A 20,187-nucleotide genomic window follows, 5' to 3' on the forward strand; every position below is an offset into this window, starting at 1 on the left:
TGCCCGGTGGGAAAGCCGTGGATCCCTCACCCCTTGAGATAGTTTCAGAAAAAGGAAATTATTGGAAGTTTATGGCTGTGGCTCACAAGGGCTTGCTTAGTATCCCTGTGAAGAACAGCTGTTCCAACTCAAGGGGTATCCGGTATGGTCATGCATTTGGCACGTTTGTGGCTTGTGTCTAGATGAAACCTTTCAGGTGCCTGAGGTCAAGCACCTGAGATGGCTTTGCAGCTCCCAGCAGTCCCTCCGTCTGGTTTGCTCTGCCGTAGGAGGAACGCCTGCTGTGGCTCCGCTACCATAAGAAAAAGTGGGAGCTTCAGGCTCGTCAGCGCCAGGAGCGCCGGAAGAAGCGGAGGCTGGCCGATGGAGAAGCCGTCCTGGGGGGTGGAGTGATTCGAGCTGGGCCCTCCAAAGGGCTGAGCAATTACTTGCGCAAGACCGCCCGGAGTATCCTTGACATGCCCTGGCAGATAGTACAGGTATGGCCATAAAGGAGGGCACACCCACTGCTGAGGTCCCTGGGCAAGATACGACATTCAGCGTGGGCACAACTGCTGAAAACCTGGTCTTTCCTCGATCCTTATCCCCCTTCCACCTTTTTTTTTTCCCTGCTAGATTGCTGAGACTGGCCAGCCAGGCCTCTTCAAGCTATGGGCTGTGATTGAGAGTGATCTCTATTGCCTCAAACTGAATGTCCCACGTATCTTCTATATCAACCAGCGTATTCCTAAACCTGAAGAGAGCATGGTCTATAGAAAGGTACCTGTCACTCACCCCTAAACCTTTTGTGCCTGTTAAATCAGCGTTCAGAGGCCATTAGGTGTCATTAATGCTGTTCTCTTTCAGGAAGATGGCACCGTCATTAGAACGGCCAAGAACATTGTAATGTTAGGATTTTTCAGTGATTATTGAATTTCTGCTGCCCTTTCTCTATTCCACCCCAAACCTTCTCATCTGGTCATTCAGGTAGCTTTTTCCCAGGTCATCCAAAACCTTATGAAAGTTTACTCCCGCTGTGTTGGGCTGTGTCAGTTAAACTGCCCCTGCTTTCTTCCATTTCATTTTGCTAAGGAAAATATGGAGGAAGATTACTTCAGCATCCTCCATTCCTATACAAAGGGGCTCTAGTCTTGTCAGCTAAAAGACAAACCATGAAAAACAGTTGAAGTCTGACAAATGTCTCTGCAGTTAAAAATCACTATTAACAATTAACTGATTTAAACTGAAGAGACCCAGATTAAAAATAAAAGAAGTGCTTAACTTTTCCTGAGAACCAAAAGTATGCGGACCCCGAGTCGGTTCATTCCACAGGTAGGGAGCTTCCTACAGGCAAAAGTCAATTTATCATCCTGAAGGGATAAATTGATTAACCTTTCAGAATCCATCAATGCCTTCAGAGCAGAAAGAGGTCTCCTTCTGAGCTCCTCCTGTTCTCTTTGCAGGTGAATCGAATTCTTCCCCGTTCCAGCTTGGTGTTCAACCTGTACGAGTACTCAGTGCCTGAAGATATGTACCTGGAGCGCATCAATGAGATCAATGCCAGCCTTTCTGCTCCAGACATTGAGGGGGTTTATGAGACCCAGGTAGTGTCTTGATTCAAACAGAAAATGGGCAGGTGCCGTTAGAGTAAAGGGTGGGGGGAGGTGTTGCTTTAGAATTGGTTCAAATGGAGAAATGAAACCTCTACGATTCCACTGAAGGCCATAAGAGCCTGAAACCTTTCCAAGGACACCCCAACAGGTGTGGAAAAGAAGCAGACGGTTCCCATAACAAAGTGAATCTATTTACATGGATTACCTGGGGGGGGGGGTTGGCCAGACAAATTATTGTTTAATTTTATGAATTGGATGTTTGGGAACCTCAGAGTTAGTTTTCCTTCGGCAATGCCATGCCACGTATTTAATAAACAGTTTTTGGCAACGGAATGAACATGGATTTATTTTTGGGCTCCTCGAACTGGATGTTGACATTTGCGCTCTTTCTAGGGACTCAGCATCTTTTTGGGAGGGTATTGTGAATGCAGGATTCCAAGGGAAGTCTGATTTAATGCTTTGTATACAACTGGTTCCTCTTTCCCAGGTGCCATTACTCCTCCGGGCCCTGGTTCACCTGGGCTGCGTCTGCATGGTGAATAAGCATTTGGTGAGGCACCTGAGTGGCCGGGAAGCCGAGACCTTTGACCTGGAGCACCTGGAGAGGAAGTCTCTGGCACAGTTCAGCTACCTGGAGCCCGGTAGGGAGGCACGTGGGAGGCTGAGGCATCCTGCAGCCGTGGAAGGGCTGACCTCCCTCTGATGCACGGCTCCTTTCTGCCTCTAGGGAGCATCCGGCACATCTACCTCTACCACCACTCCCAGGGCAGCAAGGCCTTGCTGGGCCTCTTCATCCCCTCCCAGCGCAAAGCCTCCATTTTTGTGCTCGATACAGTAAGTTGTCAGGGGCAGAGGAAAAAAAAAGTGTCCGTGTTGCCACGCCGAGAACCAAAGTCATGGTCTGATCCTGCCTACATCAGATTTGTAGCTGCTTGAAGAAGGTGTGCGTGTGTGCAGCGATGCTGTAGGTTGTGGAGTTATTTACCCACCATGAAGGCCTTGGGATGATCACCCTACGTAAATGTAAAATAAATTCATCAAACCAATAGCCTTCCTTCGGACAACGGGAGAGTGGTAAAAACAGATCTGTGCGGTATCAAAGCAGGATACAAGCCAGTCATCAATCCTGAAAGACTCACATTTCTTCCCCCACCCCTCCAAAATCTGTGTTAATAACCAGATTCACGTCACACCTCCCTATTCCCTAGACTCCCTGCCTCCGGCCCTTCCTGCAGGTCATATCTCTCTCTCTCTCTCTCTCTCTCTCTCTCTCTCTCTCTCTCTCTCTCTCTCTCGTAACACATTTGACTCAGGTGCGCAGTAACCAGATGCCCAACCTCGGCACCATGTATTCTGCTGAGCATGCTTCCATGGTGGAGAAGATAGGCCAAGAGCTGCTCCCTCCAGCCAAGCACATCTTTGAAGTTCGAGCTGAAACGGATCTCAAGAGCATCTGCAGAGCGCTCCAGCGCCTCCTGATGGGCTACAAGGTAAGAAACGCACACGCGCCGGGCAGTCTCCCTCTCCCAGCCCCTCCGAGGAGATGCTTCAGGAGCCTGGCTGTTGAGCTGCTTCTGCTGCCCTGGGCCCCTGGCTCTTTTTTTTTTTTTTCCCCTACTTCCTAGAGTCTTTTTAATGCAAATCTTCCCCTGATCTTCTGGGGCTTTTTTTCATTCTTTCTTTGGAGGATCTATACCAAACCTTGTTGAGCCAAAAGATGCTTTTTCAGAGGCAACTGGACTTTCTTGTTTTTTCTTTGAAGACGTTTCCCTTCTCTTCCAAGAAGCTTCTTCAGCTCTGACTGGATGGTGGGGGGAAATGGGAGGATTCTCAACCTTGTTGAGAAAATAAATCCTATTAGACAACCAAGAGTTCTTCAGGTTGCCAGGAGTAAAATATCTGGAGCGGAGGACATTGCCACACTCGTTGCTGCGTTTCCCCTCTTGCCTCACCCAAATTCTCCCATCTCCCACCCTCTTTAAGAGCACTTTATCTTGTCTGTCGCAGGATGAGCGCAGGGGCCCCACCCTCATCGCTGTGCAGTCTAACTGGGATCTGAAGAGGCTGGTCAGTGGGATGCCGGTCCTGGAGGAGTTCCCGCTGGTTCCTATGCACGTGGCAGATGACATCAGCTACAGCATATTGGACTGGCAGCGCCACGGGGCCCGGCACTTGATCCGCCGCTACCTCAAGTTGGACATGTGTCTGTCTCAGGCCTTTGACATGAGCAGGTGAGCCCTGTGGGAGAGAGAAAGGGGCAGTTAGATTTACCTGTCCTGAATCTGGACCTGGAGGCTCAGTCCTTCCTTCTTTTGCTGTAAATATAAAAAAAGTAAAACGGGGCTTGAAGTTGCACCTGGGAAATACCAAACAGAGGCTGGCACTGGCATCCAGTGTCCCCATTCCAGAGGTCTCAGGTGGAGAAATGAGCCTTTTATTGGGGGCCGTGAGGCAGTACGGTGCAAGCTTTAGCAAACTGTTTTTGCTCTCTGCTGCCTGGTGAGCCTTCCTGCCTTCTCTCTCTAGGTACTATCACCTCCCCATTGGGAACCTTCCAGACGACATCTCCATCTTTGGCACGGATCTCTTTCTCTCTCGGCATCTCCATCGCCACAACCACCTCCTCTGGCTCTCTCCCACCTCCCGCCCGGACTTGGGGGGCAAGGAGGCCGACGATAGCCGCCTAGTCATGGAGTTCGATGAAAGGGCCTCTGTCGAGATCAACCACCCAGGCTGTTATTCAACAGGTGAATAACGAAGGGAGGGAGATCCTATTTTCTTCCCCTGCCCCCCCCCATTACAGCAACCAAAGGGCCGTTGTGCTAATTCCCTCGGACGGAAAAGGAATTGAGGAATTTACATTCGTACGCTTGGCGCCTGACCACATTTACGACCATTGCAGGGCCCCTGGGGTTTGTGTGTGTGTGTGTGTCACACGATCCCCTTTTAGCGACCTTCTGCGGAGCAAAGTCAGCGGGGAAGCCACACTCCCTTTGCAACGGCGTTACTAATTTAATAACTCCAGCGATTCGCTGAACGAAGAAAAATAGTGAAACGGGGCACAGCTCCCTTAACAAGTTTCTTGCTTAGCAACCTCCATTTTGGGGCGCCGTAAGTTGAGGGCTCCCTGTGGGCTGAGCCTGTCCCCTTTTAGGGAGGTGGGTCTCCAGGAAAGACACAGGCTTGTCTCTTTGCCCTCCTGCAGTGTGTGTGGAGCTGGACCTCCAGAACCTGGCCGTCAACACCATCCTGCAGTCCCACCGCATCAACGACATGGAGGGGGCCTCCAGCATGTGCATCAGCTTCGATGTCATCCAGCAGGCCTCCCTGGAGGATATGGTCGTGGGCAACCAGGCGGCCAGCGTCCCCGCCAGCTACGATGAGACTGCCCTCTGCTCCAACACGTTCAGGTGTGGCTCGGGCCCCCCTCTCCCCCCAGCCCTCCAGTTTCATAGAAGCATCTCAGCTGGGGAGTGTAGAACGCAGGCTTCCCTTTCTGTTCCCATGCAGGATCTTGAAAAGCTTGGTGGTGGGCTGGGTGAAGGAGATCACGCAGTACCACAACGTCTACGCGGACAATCAGGTGATCCACTTCTACCGCTGGCTGCGCTCCCCAAACTCCCTGCTCTACGATCCCGCCCTGCACCGGACGCTCCACAGCATGATGAAGAAGCTCTTTCTTCAGTGAGTCTTTCCTTGGCAGAGGGGCAGAGTTGGGGAGCCAGGAGAGAAACTCGGGGGGTGCCTGGGGGAAATGCCACTTATAGACAAGTCACTGGGGTCTACGTAGCTTCCTTTAGGCTGGCATCTGTTGGGTTTGGCATCTGTTTTGTACCAAGGGAACTACCTCGTGGCCCTCTGCAAAATTTGCTTCTTTGAAATTAGGCTGGGTTGCCTGCAAGCAACCCAGCCAGCCACTTGCGTGACCTGGTTCCAAATAGACCACGGCCCGGTCGTGGCTCAGGGCTTGGGGACCCCCTGTTCTAAGACTCAAGATGTCCAGGAGGCTTTTTTGAAAGTTATAGCGCCCTAAAAGTAATAACCCGTAACAGAGAAAAGATACAAGTATATAGAACATTTTCCACAACCGTCGCCCGTTAGACCAGACTCTGCTCTTTCCCTCCTCCTGCCTCTCCTCCAGGTTGGTGGCAGAATTCAAGCGCCTCGGCTCCTTAGTCATTTACGCCAATTTCAACCGGATCGTTCTGTGCACCAAGAAGCGCCACATCGAAGATGCCCTGGCCTACGTCGAGTATATCACCAACAGGTGTGCCCCTCCTGGAAGCAGGTTGCCACAGCTCTCACCCAGAGTCATAGTTAGGAAGGGAGACTGTTAAGTGAAGGGGAAAAAGATAATGCTTTGTGCCCCGTCGTGCATTAACTAAGGGAGGCAATTCTGAAAAATTTGGGACAATCCTGGAATTTTTCCTTGGTGCTTCCTGGAATCTGCTTCCTTATCTTGGCATTTTGGAGAACAGAAAAGCTTTTCTTTGAACTGCATCCTGAATCACGGCTGTGTTATTCTGGAATGAACCAGCTGTTAAATTTAAAAAAATAATTCCTGAGACTTCAAGTAGAACTTTGTATGTGCAGAACCCTGGGTCAGCGCCCCCCCCCCATAATCCCCATAGGTCAGACTAGGCATATATAGTAGAACTTTGATTTAGTGAACGATTCAGGGGAAGGAATGTCTGCTGATCGTGGGCCTCTATAAGGTCCCAAAGATAGTCCCCCCTCCCAGCTGCAGCCAGTCTGGGAGCAGCCAAGAACACCATTCTGCCATCTTTGCTCTTTCCCACACCTGTCCCTTCTTTATCCAGCTCCTGTTTTTCCTACCCTTCTCATAGTGTATCATACACCCCACCTCTTCCCAGCGCTTTCCCGGAAGCATTAGTGGAATGGTGATTTAATGGACTTGATCTGATGCCTCTGGGGGACGTCTCAACTCAAGTGGTCTGTTGCATTGAAGCCCACTAAAAGGAGAGCCAGTTAAATCCAGGTTTAGATGATTATGGTCAGCCAGATAGTCAGACTGGAGGCAGTGCCTCCACCCCTGCGCTGTGGTGACACAGTGGTGAGAATGCAGGCTAATTCTGCCCACTGCCAGCAGTTCGATCCTGACCGGCTCAAGGTTGACTCAACCTTCCATCCTTCCGAGGTCGGTAAAATGAGGATCCAGATTGTTGGGGACAAGAGGCTGACTCTAAACCGCTTAGAGAGGGCCGTAAAGCACTGATAAGCAGCATATAACTGCTATTGCTATCTTTTTCCTTCCAGCATCCATTCAAAAGAGCTCTTCCACTCACTGGCTATTTCCTTTTCCTGTTGTTGGGAGTTTCTGCTGTGGATGGACCCCAGCAATCACGGTGGGATCAAGGGCAAAGTGCCGTCCCGGACCCACTGCGAAGAGGTAAAGGGATAGCAAGGAGAGGGCCGCTGGTGATCCTGTGAAGGGTTTTTTTGCTCTTCACACAGGGAACTGGATGGGCTTTTCCGTTCAGCTTCACCGAAGCAAAATGATAGCCCTCTTTGGGGCGAGAGAAAGAAAAAGCTCAACAGTGGTGGAATTGGGAAGAAGCCACTGTGCAGGCAGAACTCTTGATTGTCACTCCTTTAAATACAGGCACGGAGGAGTAAACAGACAGCAGAGGTAGCCAACAATGAAGAAGAGGAGGAGGAGGAGGACGACGACGAAGAAGAAGACTTGGGAGAAAACGGTATAGAGAATCGCCTGGAAAACAACTGGAACATCATGCAGTATTTACCACAAGCTGCTTCCTGTCAGAATTACTTCCTTATGATTGTGTCGGGTAAGTTCTGCGGATGTCTGCACTTTGTGGTCTCAGCAGCTGGGCTCTGGCCGAAGGTCCACTTCTGAAGAGGCCAAGCCAAAGCCCAGAGTCCTTGCTTCAGTTCTGCCACACCGTCAACCCCTTAACGACCAAAATTGCGGTTCCAGCTGTGGCTGAGGACGACCTGCCTTTATATCCCGACTTCCAGACGGTTTGAGAAAGGGGGTCAAATCTTGGCTTGGCTTTTCCCCATTCTGCCTGTTTCTTCCCAGCGTACATCGTTGCTGTTCACCACAGCCTGAAGGAGGAAATGCAGCGGGACACCTCCGGAGGCAGCCCTGTCAGGAGACGAGCCAGCAGCCAAACCTCCCAGGAGGCTCTCGGGGAAACGGGCACCATGCCAGGCGAGTACTCACTAGCTCCCAGCTTCCTTCTCCTTCGCCAAGTGATAGGCTGTGGCCAAGTGCCAAGAGAGTTGATCTTTTAAGCGTCCGAAGACCATGAACTTACCCAGTGGGTAAGTCAGAAACTCGGAGCTCAAAGAGCAATTCCAGGCTACTTATTTAAATTTGGCAGCCAGATTTCCTCCGTCAGAAGACTGCAAGACCTGAGCTTGATTGGATAACTCTCCTGCTTGAGCAGGGGGTTGGACTAGAAGACCTCCAAGGCCCCTTCCAGCTCCATCCTGATCGATTGAACTTAAGACTCTCTCTCGCCTGGACAGAAATGTCTTCCCCACCCTGAAGAAAGCATAAAGTGTGCGGCTTTTTTGGGTGGGGGGCTTGTCTCTCTCAATGCCAGCCCCCTCCCCATCGGCGAACGGCTGTGTCTACTTGCTCCTCCCCTTCTAGGCGCCATTGCTTTCTCGCAGGAGTATGTCTCCAACGAGCTCACCCAGAGCTTCTTCACCATCACTCAGAAGATCCAAAAGAAGGTCACCGGCTCTCGCCACACCACAGAGCCCTCGGAGATGTTTCCATCCTTGCCCGGCTCACACCTGACGCTCAACAATCCTGCCCTGGAGTTCATCAAGCACGTCTGTCAGGTGAGGGAATCCCCTGGGAGGAGGAGGAGGAGGAGGAGGAGGAAGGGCTGGGATGGAGCGAGCAGGAAGAATGATCTCGGGGTCCCCCAGTCCAAGCAGGGGGTGGGTGAGTTGGCTGAGCCCCTCCCAGATGCGTTTGGGCACAACTCCCAAGGCCACCGGTCGGAAAGGTGATGGTTTGGAGTAGACCTGGGAAGACCCAGATTCGAGTCCTCCCCTAAGCCAAGAAAGGAGCTTTGAGCCATTCACTCTTGTCCACCATATAATTGGATTGTTAATGGTTAAAAACTGGAGGGGGTTGGGGGGAAATGCTATATATTTTGCCAGAGATGAGGGCTATATATTCCATCACACGCATGAACTATTCTGTGCGGATCTGGGAGTTCTGTTAAGAGGCAGACAGAAATTCCACAGGGGAAATTTCCTTTGGCCTTTGAAGGTGGAAACTTTGAAGGTGGAAACTCTACCACCCTAACCCTCCCACACACACACACACACACACACACCCAGTTGTGTTTGCTGGTCCTGCTTATCTCCTGAGCCCAAGATCAAAGTGGCCCCCGCTGACACCCTCCCTTTCCCTCTCTCGCCCAGGTGCTGTCTCTGGATGCCAACATCACCAACCAGGTGCAGAAGCTGAAGCGGGACCTGCTCCGTCTCATTGACGTGGGCGAATTCTCCGAGGACGCCCACTTCCGGGACCCCTGCTGCTCCTACGTCCTCCCGGAGGTGATCTGCAGAAACTGCAACTTTTGCAGAGACCTGGATCTCTGCAAGGACCCTGCGCTCTTTCAGGTAGCCAGCTTCCCAGGACTGCAGGCCCTCCGCTGGCCACCTGCTTCTGGTCTCCCCCGCCCCTCTTCCCTACGGGAGTTGCGGTCTGGGTGCAAAAAAAAAAAAAAAGCAGGGAACCTAGACCTGGACTCCTCCAGGCTTTTCTGTTTAATTTCTCTGTTTCTCTCCTGCATTTCATACCTCAAAATCCTTACATTTCCAGGTGCCTACAATCAGCCTGTTCCTGACCTTGTCCATCCTTTCTTGCAGGGGTCCCCAACCCACAGGCCATTAGCAAGCCGTGGCCTAATTGCAGCCGGGCTGTGCAAGCTGCAGAACGGGGCACATGCATGCGGCTGAACTGTGTGTGTGTGTGTGCACACCGGCATGCCACTTGCACAAGTTGAGATGCTCTTGTGCACCCACCGCTCACACAGCCCGGTTCCCCTCCCCCCCTCTGCAGGACCACCAAGCTACAAATGTTGGGGGGGTCTCTGCATTGTTGCACGGTTCCCTAGTCCTTCTTTCATGGCAGTGCCTCCGATCCCCTGCAAGTCCCTTCTCCCTCTTTCTCCTTCAAAGCCCATCCACAAGTCCTCCTCCCCCTCTTCCAGGAGGGCTCCCTGCCGCCCAGCTGGCTGTGCTCCAATTGCCAGTCTCAGTACGACTCCGATGCCATCGAGGTGGCTCTGGTGGAAGCCCTGCAGAAGAAGTTGATGGCCTTCACCTTGCAAGATCTGGTGAGGAGGGGTGGGGTCACTGCTCCCCTGGCCAGGACGCCCGCCCACGCGGACGGTTCTGCTGGGACAGCCACGACCTGGACGGCTGAGACTCTCCATAGACAATGAGTGAGGAGGTGGTGCTGGGCCACAGTGGTCTTCCCTCATAGTCTTTCTAGCCCTCTCCGTCTCTGAGCAGCTCAGAGGGGATTCAGTGGTTGGACATTTTACGCCCTGGAGTACAGGGCATGGACCGTGGGCTTCTGGTGCGTGCCGAGGACGGGTGTTGAGCTTGCTACAAACTTTGCAAGGACAGATCATTATCTGGGGGGATCTGAAGCAGAGTCTAATTCGTTGTGTCTTGAGCGTTTCAGGTGTGCTTGAAGTGCAAAGGCATCAAGGATACTCACATGCCCGTGTACTGCAGTTGTGCTGGGAACTTTGACCTCCTTCTGCCCACCAAGGTAAAGGCCACTTTCTAGCTTTTTCCCAGCCTCCCACCCTCAGCTGCTTGACTTTTTGTTCTCCGCTGATGGGCAAAGCGCCTTCCCCCTTCCTCCCCATCCCCTGCTGGAGGGTTGCCCACCTCCCCTTCGTCCTCTCTCTTTCCTCTCGTATCCAGAGCTTCCTGGATCATCTGAAGGTTTTCCAGGGCATCGCTCGGCATTACGGAATGGCCCACTTGCTGGAGAATGTTCAGTGGCTGCTTCAAATGAACCCTCAGCTTCTCTCCTGAGAGGACCCCCCCCCTTCCATCCTTTCGGGCCGAAACAACACCCAAATATGCACAGGTCTCCTTCTCGTCCTGGCTGTGATGTCCTAAGGAGAGAACTGCTTGTATAGGCAGCTGGCAAAGGAAGGCCTCGCCCTGGGAGCAGAAGTTGCAGGCCTTAAGGTTGTCCCGTCTTGCGTGGAAACCTCAAGAGAATTAAGGCCTTGTGGCGTCTCTTGTCAGAATGAGGGTGACATGTCTCATGAAACTCAGCGCGGAAATAATGCAAGGAGTCTCTGGGTGATCCTTGTCCCCCTCCCCTTTTTATCCCCCCACCTTTTTACAGACCCGGAACAAACTTTGGATTATGGAGGCATTTTTCTGCCCAGATTTTATGCTGTTTTTATTTTGACTTCGGTTTTGGGTTTGTTTTTTTTTTTTAAGTTTGTGCTATAAATCTCTTTTCCGTCCACCCAGCTTTTGCCAATATATTTAATAAATAGAGTTCAACCAGCCTAGATGCAAATTAATGAAGCAGATGATGATACGCAGTGCCCAAGGAAATAAAACTGCTTGATGGCATAAGATAAAATTAACAGCTTTGGAAGGAGCTGGGACCTCTTCTAATCGAGCCCAGCTGGACTGTCTACCCATTTGGGACCAACGGCAGCCTCCGCTGAGGGAGGCAGATTTCCCAACTTCAGTCCTTCCTTTGAAAACCGGGAGGGATCATTCCCTTGTTTAGCTCCAGCCCCCTCTGATCTGCTTTCCAAGGAAGCCGGCTCTTCCCTCCTGGCTGAAGAGAGGCATCTCTGACGGCACATGAATAAGTCAGGAAGTCATGATGGCTCCTAATGGGAACCCTAATGAAATTTGGCTAGGTCTCATCAAGGAGGGGAAGAAACCCGATTCCTCTTGGGCTGTCTGAGCCCCTCCTTACGACCAGCCAACGGCAGCAGCAGCGTCTATCTTGACACGCAGAAAGACAGCAGTGGCGCCACAGCCATTATCTGAAGTGGGGCAGGGGAGAGCGAGAAGCAGGAAGAGAAAAACAGGCTAGCCTTCCCTGTGCAAGCCATCAAATCCTTAGAGCAGTGGTTCTCAACCTTTTTAATGCCGCGACCCCCCCCCCCAACCGGTCATAAGTCGAGGACTACTCAACCGGTCGTAAGTCGGGGACTACTCAACTGGTGCAGCACCGTTTGCAGAATGGGACTTTTGGCAGGCTCAGCAGGGCAGAGACCGCCTGGACCATTCCTATTGGCTTTTGAAAGCCAATAGAATTAGACTCTATTCAAGAGAGTCTATTGTATTGGCTTTGAAAAGCCAATAGAATAAAAGGGAGTAGCACAGCTAAGGAAAAGGGGGAAAAAATGGCGGACTGCGTTGCTTGGCGACTCCCGTGAAATGGTCGTTCGACCCCAAATGGGGTCCCGACCCACAGGTTGAGAACCGCTGCCTCAGAGCAACGGGGTTCAGGCCTGATCAAGGACTTTGCTTCATCTGCCTGGCTGAGCAGACCTGAGCAGACAGGCTGGGAAATTGACTCCAAATTGGCGTTGCTAAGTGAGACATTTGTGGGTTTTGTCCCGTTTTACCCCCCCTTTGATGCCACGATTGTTGAGTGAGTCGCTGCCGTTCTTAAATTAGTAATCCGGTTGTTAAGCGAATCTGGTTTTGCTTGTCGGAAGATTGCAAAAGGAGATCGCGTGACCCCGGGACACCTTAACCGTCATAAATGTGAGTCAGTTTTTGTCCCAGCTAGGCTGAGTTCTGGGGCCTGATCCCGCATCTTTTTCTGCATGTCACTTCAAGACAGAGTGAAGCCCTCGGCCTGAAAAACAGTACAATCTATCTACTGGTTGCGGTATCCGTTTTCTGCAAAGTGCCATCAGCCTGGCTCCCCAGTGCCCCCCCCCCATTGACCCTTTTGAAACAGTAGATAAAGGCAACTCTCAAGTGCCTGAGCTTCCCCGAAGCCGGTTCCTCGGGCAACTAATTAGATTGTGTGAATTGTTTGATTCAATTAGCTGCTATTCACGTGGCCCGACTGTGCTTTTTCGCTCAGGAAACGGACGCAAAGAAGAGGGCTTTGTTTCCGTGGAATGGAACTTGGGATTTATTTCCAGCGTTTCTGGACTCTTTTGAATACAGAGACTGTATCCTTGAGGTTAACTTGAGTCCAAGCCCCTAATTCACTTGCCACCCCAAGTGAGTCATTTGCGAAGTGGGTTTTTGCTCTGTTTTACGGCTTTTCTTGCCACATTTGCTAAGCGGATCGCTGAAGTCGTTAAATTAGTCAAATGGTGAATGACTTTGCTTGCCAGAAAGTTGCGAAAGGGGATTGATCACATGACCCTGGGACGCTGCAACCGTCATAAACGTGAGTTGGTTGCCAGCATCCCCTTTTTTCTTCCCAAACTTTCCATAGAGATTAAAAACAGTCTGTATTTAGCCAGGACGAAAAATGTCCAGGTTCTTTTCTTTTGTACGCTAGCCACGTTAGTCCAGCATAGCCAAAAAAACAAGGAATCTGGTAGCCACTTTGCAGGCTACCATTTTTGTGCAGCTCAGAAAGGCTTATTACATCTTTTAATAAAATTAGTTAACCTGAATTAGTCCATTCTCTCTTCCCTCGAATAATTCGCAGGAGAGCAAATGGATTCTGGAAATGGATTCGGTGAACAGGAGGGCTCCTTGGCAGCTCCGATGACACACGTGGTAGAGGGAGCTTTTTCTGGGAAGAGGCAAAGTCATCAGATGCAGACATAACCAAGGCAGATTGGACAGAAAAGGTAGTCTAGGGCCTCAGAGGGCATTGGGGGCCGAAATGGGTGGCACTGAATTCAATGTTCACAGAGGCCTTGGGACTCTTTGATATCTGGCCAGAGAAAGAGAGAAAAAAACAAACAGTGAGTATCTAGTGTGCGCAGATGGCTTTTTAAAACAATTCCCTACATTTGTGGGCAGAGAAACCTAATCCAGGAGAGATGCAACCGAGAACTAAGGAGAAATTTCCTGACAGAACAATCTGTGGAACGGCTTGCCTGCAGAAGCCGTGAATGCTCCAACACTGGAGGTTTTTAAGAAGAGATTGGACAACCGCTTGTCTGAAACGGAATAGGGTTGTCTGCCTGAGCAGGGGGTTGGACTAGAAGACCTCCAAGGTCCCTCCCTGCTCTGTCATTCTGTTCTTCTGCTGTTTCCTTCAAACATAACTTGTTTTCCCAGATGATGGACCAGCTTTCTGAGAGCAAGGAGTCCCCACAACCCTCCTGCTCCTTTTTCATGTTGCGAACTTGGTAGCATCCCAAGACTCTCCTTGGCCAGCCAGCTGTTATGAAAAAAAATGTGGCAGCCCCAGGACGATGGTGCCGTGAATGTGTTCTCGGACAACTATGACTGCCTATCCCTCTTAACTGGCCTGCGCCCATGAACCAGTCTAGCACACGGGAGCCTATCTCGAAGACCAAAATAGGGAGACTGTGACCTGCTGCCATACCTGGTCAAACTTTCGGGTGCTGTACACCTTGTTCTTATTCATGAAAGTCAGCAATATCCAATCACAGAGGAAGGATACCTGCCAAAAAAGGGGGTGGGGGAAAGATGATCAGTACATGAAGAGACCTGGACAGGGGCACCCCAAGGTTGCTTACTCACCACTCCGATGGACATGAAGGCCGTGGCCAGGTTGATGATGGTAGGAATAAGGCTAAATTTCCCAGCCTAAAGAAGGGAGATTCCACAAAACCTCCTGTCAGCAATTCAACCAAACGGCCATTATTCCATAACTATAAATGGAGGCGCCTTTACCTGCCCGTGCACCAAGACATCAATGCGGATTCCATAGGCTTTGATCAAGGTGCGTGTGCTTCGTCCACCTTGCTGATAATATTTTGCAAATCTGGAAAATTAAAAGCGGAACGTGGTTTAGCTGTATATGGGTGACACCCCCCCAAACACACAGTCCTCCAGAAGGAAACAGCTCCTTTTGAGGCTTGGCTTGAGACGCCCAGAAGATGATTTAAAAAAAACTGATCTGGCAGCTGGAATATTTTTCTATCCAAAGATAAAAAAACGTGGCCTTCCTGTTCTAAGAAACTCATCTCTTAGTCCTTCCATCTGACCAGATTTACTTTTCCTCTCTTGGGGGAGGGGGGGATAAGCAAGCAGAAAACAGGGGAATCAGGAAATCCCCCACATACAGACATACACAATTGGTCAGTGTCCAATTAGTAATACTTGTTTTGGGAACAGAGTTGCTTTGATGCAGCTTCTCCGTCTCTGCATTCTTTCAGTGGCCTTGAGCTGAAGCGGTGCCGCCTCCTTGCCCGGCACAGAGTGGATTCAACACTCCCCCCCCCCATGTTCCTCCCTCCTTCCAATTCTTCCTCCCTCCCCCATTGCAAATATGTTAGGCTGACAGGTTGCGAAGTGAAGCAAGCAGCAGGACAGCCGCAACACACTTACACACCTACGGACCTAAGAAAAAAGCCCAGAAGGGCTTGAGTCTTTCTCCCACCCCAGAAAAAAGCTTGCAAAATTGTTTAAAGTTTTACCGGTAATTGTAGCCGGAGGAAACTTGAGTCCATTTGGGGTCCAGCCTGCGGAAGGAGTATCTGGGGTTGCACTCAGACTCTGGCAGATCAAGGTCGCAATTCCAGTTAATGATCACACCGATCACCCCGCCCTATCAGGCAAAAGCAGAGCCAAAAGAATCAGAATCGGACTAGAGCTGGAAGGGGCCTTGGAGGTCATCTAGTCCAACCCCCTGCTCAGGCAGGAGACCCTAGACCATTCCTGACAGGTAGCTCTCCAGTCTTCTTAAAAACTTCCAGTGATGGAGCACCCACCACTCCCACTGATTGAGTATTCTCAAAACTTGAACCGAGGGATCTCCCCCAACGCCTTCACCACACCACCAGACTGGCTGAGGGGGTGGCACTAGCTGAAGGCCATCCAGCTTGCCTCTGGGACCGGAAACTAGAATCTGGGTTTTCCCACATCTAGACTAGCACCTAATCCACTGCCCCTTTCTCTCCATCCCCCAAACATAGTGACCCCCCCCAACTTAACGTAACACAGTAATGAGACAAAACGCCCCAGGTGAGACAGTTACCTTTTCAGCCAGTTCGGAAAAGTTCTCGCCTGCCTGTTCCACAATGAAGCCTAACTTGAAGATGGGGCAATAAAGATCTGTGGCTTCATTGAAAGTGCAGTTCCTCAGGTATCCATCTCTGTTGTCCTTGACGTTCTCTCTAGGGCAAAGACAAACCAGGATGATTAGCTAAAAACCATAGGCCAATTGTGATGTTTCTTGTCTTGCCTTCTGGTGCTTTGGAGATAGGTGGACCCCCTCCTCTCTGTGACAACCCCTCAAATACTGGGATACTGCTATCATGTCCCCGTCCCCCCGTTTTTTTTTCTCTCTAGACTGGCCATACCCAATTCCTACAACCACTCTTCATATGTTTTTGTCTCTGGGCCCTTAATCATCTTAGTTGCTCTTCTTTGCACTTTTTCCCCAAAGTCTCAACAACTTTTTGTATGTGATGACCAAAACTGGATGCAGCATGTTCCGGGTGTGGCCTTACTAAAGCTTTATAAAGCGGCACTGAGCCTTCACATGATTTTGATTCTGTGCCTCCCTTTATGCAGCCCAGGATTGTGTTGGCTTTTTTTTTTGTCTGCTGCTGTGTTTAAGGGATCGTCCACTAGGTCCTTACTTGGAGAAGTGAAAGCGAGGGAAATGGATGCTGTTTTTGATCAGAATGGTGAACTCTGGAGCCATTGTTGCCAAACTCTCACTATGGAGTCAAAAAGAAGAAAAAAAAGCCACATTCAGACGGAGCCAAACTTAACAGGAACCACAAACCTGCCTTCTGGCTTTTATGAAATCCAAGTGCCGGGATTCTTCCCTTCCTAACTCTCTGGAGGGATTACAACCAAGCTTAACTTCAGGCCCAAACCTTCACCTAGATCTAGAAATAAAATGAAGTTGACCACAGGAAACGCCAAGTAATCAGTGCCCAGCTTTCCCTTTTGGCTTCCTTGCTAACTTTGCCAGGAGGAGCTCTGTTAATTTCTGAAAGTGAGCAAGATCCTTCCAGCTTGTGAAATATCCACCTACTTGCAGGAAATGCAGCAGACCCTCCCATTCATTCTAAACCATCGTGGGACTGATCTAGACCCAAATTTATTCGATCTGAGTACATACTCCAGCTATTATGGTTTGCAAGCCAAAAATGACAACTTCATACGGAACGTGAGCCAAGCCCTTGCGTCTCACCAGACCTAAGTTAAAATCTGGGGTTTGATGTGTGGCGTGAGCCCAGCTTCTTACTCCAGTTTAAGACACCAGTCAGGGCCCAGCTGGACTGGAGAGCAGCTTGTCTCCATGCCCTTTCTCACCTGAAAGTTGCCTCGTTCTCCACGGGACACCAGGACATAACTTCGCAGGTCTTCTTGGTGATGTTGTAGGGGACACAACGCCCTGTCTTCATTCCTGCAGAAAAGCCAAAATCAGAAAGTGCAGGTCTCCCCTTTATACCTGCTTTTATGCTCAGGATATGGCTGTCTCCATCCTGTCTCAAGGAATGGGGCCCCCAAAGATTGGCGGCTACTTACTGTCATCGCCAAGGGAGGTTACCCCTTACTCACCGTTCCCCAGCACCTCAACCTCTCCCCTGGCACATTCATGATCGGACGTGCAGGAGGCCCTCAGGTTCTGCAGAAGAGAGACACAGGAGAGGGGTTAGTGGTCAGTAAAGATGCCGGACCCTGGATACATTGGGGTGACATGCCCAACAAAGAATTTTCCTTCTTGGATGCTGAGCCTTTTCTTGAAATAAAATTAAAAATTGGCCTTGGAACTCCTCCCAAAAATTGGCAGGCAAAGAAAATCAAACAGGTGGACAACGTCTCTAAATTTGGGGAGCTCTTGCACGTCAAATTAGTGCAGCTTGTTAAGCAGAAGTGCTACCTGGGGCTATCAAGGCAAGCCCAGGTGGTCTTCAAGAGCAGCCTTACATGGAGCACATTGCAGTAGTCAAGGAGCAAGATGAACAGGGCACAAGTGACTGAAAGGCTCCGAAAAGGGCATGATGCCAAGGCCTTCCTGGCCACAGGTGCCACCTCTCATTGAGCAGGACCCGTGAGTCCAGCTTGCACGCCGCCCTAGAATGGGAAAGTGCTGTTTGGGCCACTGAGCTGTGGGGATTTCCTATCTTTAATCATGGATGTATGATTAAAGATGGAAAGTCCCTACGTCAAAGTGGGCCAAAGAGTCGCTGCTATTCTGTCTTGGTAGGATGGAGGCAAGGGTTCCCCCCCTCCATCCAAACCCCCACAGCTTCCAAGGATTGGGGGAGAACTTCAATAGCCTCACTAGGCTTTGTGAAAGCTTCAGTTCCCGTGGACCTTGGATGGGGCCGCATGAGAAACTAAAAGTAAAGACAGAAGCCCTCAAATGCGCAACTGGGGCACCCAAAGCAAAGTAGAATAGAAAAAAATAAGAGCTCGTCCATTGATATTCAGAACCCCTCCCGGCTTCTCTCCAGGGATGTTTGTGCTTGTGATGGCTTCTCGCTTTGCCTCCATGTTCCCTACCTCCGGGCAGGTCTTTTGGGTCTGTGAAGAGGTCACTTCCACATGGGTGATGATGCTGAAGATGCTGCCTCCCTGCATGGAAGACAAGAGTGGGTGAAAGCGGCAGTCCAAGCCTGGCCTGGAAAGCCACATTTTCCTGAGGAGGAGGAGCCATGACATAAGATTTGTGGAAATCAACATTATGTAGCCAGAAATAAATCAGGAAGGAAGGAAGGAAGGAAGGAAGGAAGGAAGGAAGGAAGGAAGGAAGGAAGGAAGGAAGTTAAACCCAACCCTCAGTCTGAATGCTGGGACTCTTAAGAAGCCACTTCTAGGAGAAGCTGACTTTAGAGTTACAACCAAATTTTTCTCCCATCCTTGGGCAACCTAAGTCTGAGATCAAGGCTGGCAGTTTCCAGCAAAGTAAGGGTGGCCAAGCCCTTCCCCCCCTCCAGATGTTCCTCCTTTGACTGCCTGGAGAAGTTGCTCTGGTGGGTCTCACCTCTGGGGGCTTCACATATTCCTCCACATCCCACACCTTGCGCTGTGAGAAGGTGACCCCCTTGACTTTCGTAATGACGGAGCTCTCTGGACCGGATTCCCACTCCTGGTAGCCCTTCTGGTTGCTAAACACATACCTGTGGCAAAAAGAAGGACACCAGTGGCACACAAACAACTCCTTAAGGCAGAGTCTACTTCAGCCAGCAGGACCAGTGGGAAGAGCTGTCTCCCTACCAGCAACTTTTATTCATCCCTTGAGAAAAAGCGCCTTTCACTTCAGGGGTGTTCCAACTACCTCAAAAGTATGGAGGTGAATGGTGTTCACTCAGGCTAAGCCGAGGAGAAGACAGTGGCTGTGCTCACACAGTGGGCCTCATCCCATTCTGAGAAGCTTTATATCAAAATGCATTACACTCTTTATAGGGCTTCCATCTTCCCTTAAAATATTAACAGAATCCACCAGGGTCTGAGAATCAGGGTCTCCACTAGATTATTGAGGGTCAAGCTGAAACTAAATGAATCAAGTAAAAATAGCAAACGGGAAAAACCCCTTCCTCCAACTTCCTCAAACCCCCAAATAAGTTACCCAGTCCTAATCCACATATCAAAGGATGAGGTCTGCAAACACAGAGTTAATTAAATTAGGCCTGCCAGAGGGACTACATGTGCACCAGAATAAATATACCTACACACGTACATACACGCCCCTCAAGTGTCACCCTAGGAATCAGCACCTTTTTGCTTTTAGGAAGAAATATTTCTTCTTTCCTCACAGCTGTTTGGCTCTAATATTAATATGTAACGTGAAATAGCTACATACACATAAGTCACAAATTCCCATTTGTTTCCTTGTCTAAATGTTCTTATGCATCACATTATGTCCCTTGAGTTAGACACCACAATATCTTCCCCAAGCATCTTTGCATACCCCACCACCATCTCTCTCCCAGGACGGTGGGAACACTTACCAGATGAAGTAAACCAGGATCAGGAGCTGGACCAGCCTGTACATGATGCCTAGGCTAGGATTCTTCACCACAATCACTTTTGGGGTCTCGTAACTCCAGATGTTCCTCCAGACATTCCCCAGACCCATCGTATCCCTTCTTTTATTGGAGTAGCGAGAAGACAAGCAAACTCAAAACTACGGCGAGGAAGTCTCGATCCCAAAAAGCTTTTTGGAGAATTGTGCCAGGCTGCAGCTTCGCAGGGAGATGATGTACAAGCGAGAGGCTGTCCACCCTTCGCTTGACAGGCTGGCTCATCCAAGGGAAGGCTGCGGGATTTACAGATCCTGGTCCTTTGTCTCCTGCAATTCTCAAGAAAAACCCATGTTCATCCCTGGGGCAGGACCGCCCCCTGTTGTCATTGAAAAGCACCACATCCTCTGTCCAGCCCTAGGCCTTCACAATCTTCAAACCCTTCACACAATCTGCAATGATCATCAATCGATCAGAATAGAACT

At 50.3% G+C, this 20,187-nt stretch overlaps 2 protein-coding genes across 2 annotated transcripts in view; one reads left to right on the top strand and one right to left on the bottom strand.

Annotated features, from left to right (window-relative positions):
• POLE (DNA polymerase epsilon, catalytic subunit) overlaps nt 1-11,149 on the top strand; it is a 29,386-nt gene extending 18,237 nt beyond the window's left edge. The window contains exons 31-49 of the mRNA XM_039362709.1: nt 270-479; nt 616-759; nt 1,443-1,583; nt 2,080-2,233; nt 2,320-2,426; nt 2,906-3,082; nt 3,600-3,823; nt 4,119-4,339; nt 4,798-5,002; nt 5,103-5,276; nt 5,734-5,859; nt 6,870-7,002; nt 7,216-7,402; nt 7,657-7,788; nt 8,236-8,429; nt 9,024-9,224; nt 9,818-9,943; nt 10,297-10,386; nt 10,545-11,149. Of these exons, the coding sequence (XP_039218643.1) occupies nt 270-479; nt 616-759; nt 1,443-1,583; nt 2,080-2,233; nt 2,320-2,426; nt 2,906-3,082; nt 3,600-3,823; nt 4,119-4,339; nt 4,798-5,002; nt 5,103-5,276; nt 5,734-5,859; nt 6,870-7,002; nt 7,216-7,402; nt 7,657-7,788; nt 8,236-8,429; nt 9,024-9,224; nt 9,818-9,943; nt 10,297-10,386; nt 10,545-10,658 (3,060 nt within the window). The 3' untranslated portion in view covers nt 10,659-11,149. The remainder of the gene's footprint in view (nt 1-269; nt 480-615; nt 760-1,442; nt 1,584-2,079; nt 2,234-2,319; nt 2,427-2,905; nt 3,083-3,599; nt 3,824-4,118; nt 4,340-4,797; nt 5,003-5,102; nt 5,277-5,733; nt 5,860-6,869; nt 7,003-7,215; nt 7,403-7,656; nt 7,789-8,235; nt 8,430-9,023; nt 9,225-9,817; nt 9,944-10,296; nt 10,387-10,544) is intronic.
• Nucleotides 11,150-12,729: 1,580 nt separating this feature from the next.
• On the bottom strand, nt 12,730-19,997 carry P2RX2 (purinergic receptor P2X 2). Its single transcript, XM_039362685.1, has 12 exons — nt 19,691-19,997; nt 18,724-18,859; nt 18,243-18,314; nt 17,295-17,361; nt 17,046-17,139; nt 16,361-16,441; nt 15,754-15,892; nt 15,194-15,324; nt 14,448-14,538; nt 14,295-14,360; nt 14,137-14,214; nt 12,730-13,515 (listed from the first exon to the last, which is right to left on the bottom strand). The coding sequence occupies exons 1-12, from the start codon at nt 19,816-19,818 to the stop codon at nt 13,435-13,437; spliced, it is 1,164 nt and encodes a 387-aa protein (XP_039218619.1). The 5' UTR covers nt 19,819-19,997; the 3' UTR covers nt 12,730-13,434.
• Nucleotides 19,998-20,187: the final 190 nt, after the last annotated feature.

The sequence above is a fragment of the Crotalus tigris genome, unplaced genomic scaffold (assembly GCF_016545835.1).
Source record: "Crotalus tigris isolate CLP2741 ecotype Arizona unplaced genomic scaffold, ASM1654583v1 scf7180000019478.12717781048:2074007, whole genome shotgun sequence".
NCBI classification, from domain to species: domain Eukaryota; kingdom Metazoa; phylum Chordata; class Lepidosauria; order Squamata; family Viperidae; genus Crotalus; species Crotalus tigris.

Excerpts from the sequence above, each read along its gene's own strand:
- P2RX2 (XM_039362685.1), bottom strand. The coding sequence starts at position 19,818 with ATGGGTCTGGGGAATGTCTGGAGGAACATCTGGAGTTACGAGACCCCA. Across the intron at positions 17,140-17,294 it reads GGTTGAGGTGCTGGGGAACG|GAATGAAGACAGGGCGTTGT; the intron begins GTGAGTAAGGGG and ends GCTTTTCTGCAG. Across the intron at positions 14,539-15,193 it reads TCCTCCGGCTACAATTACCG|ATTTGCAAAATATTATCAGC; the intron begins GTAAAACTTTAA and ends TTAATTTTCCAG.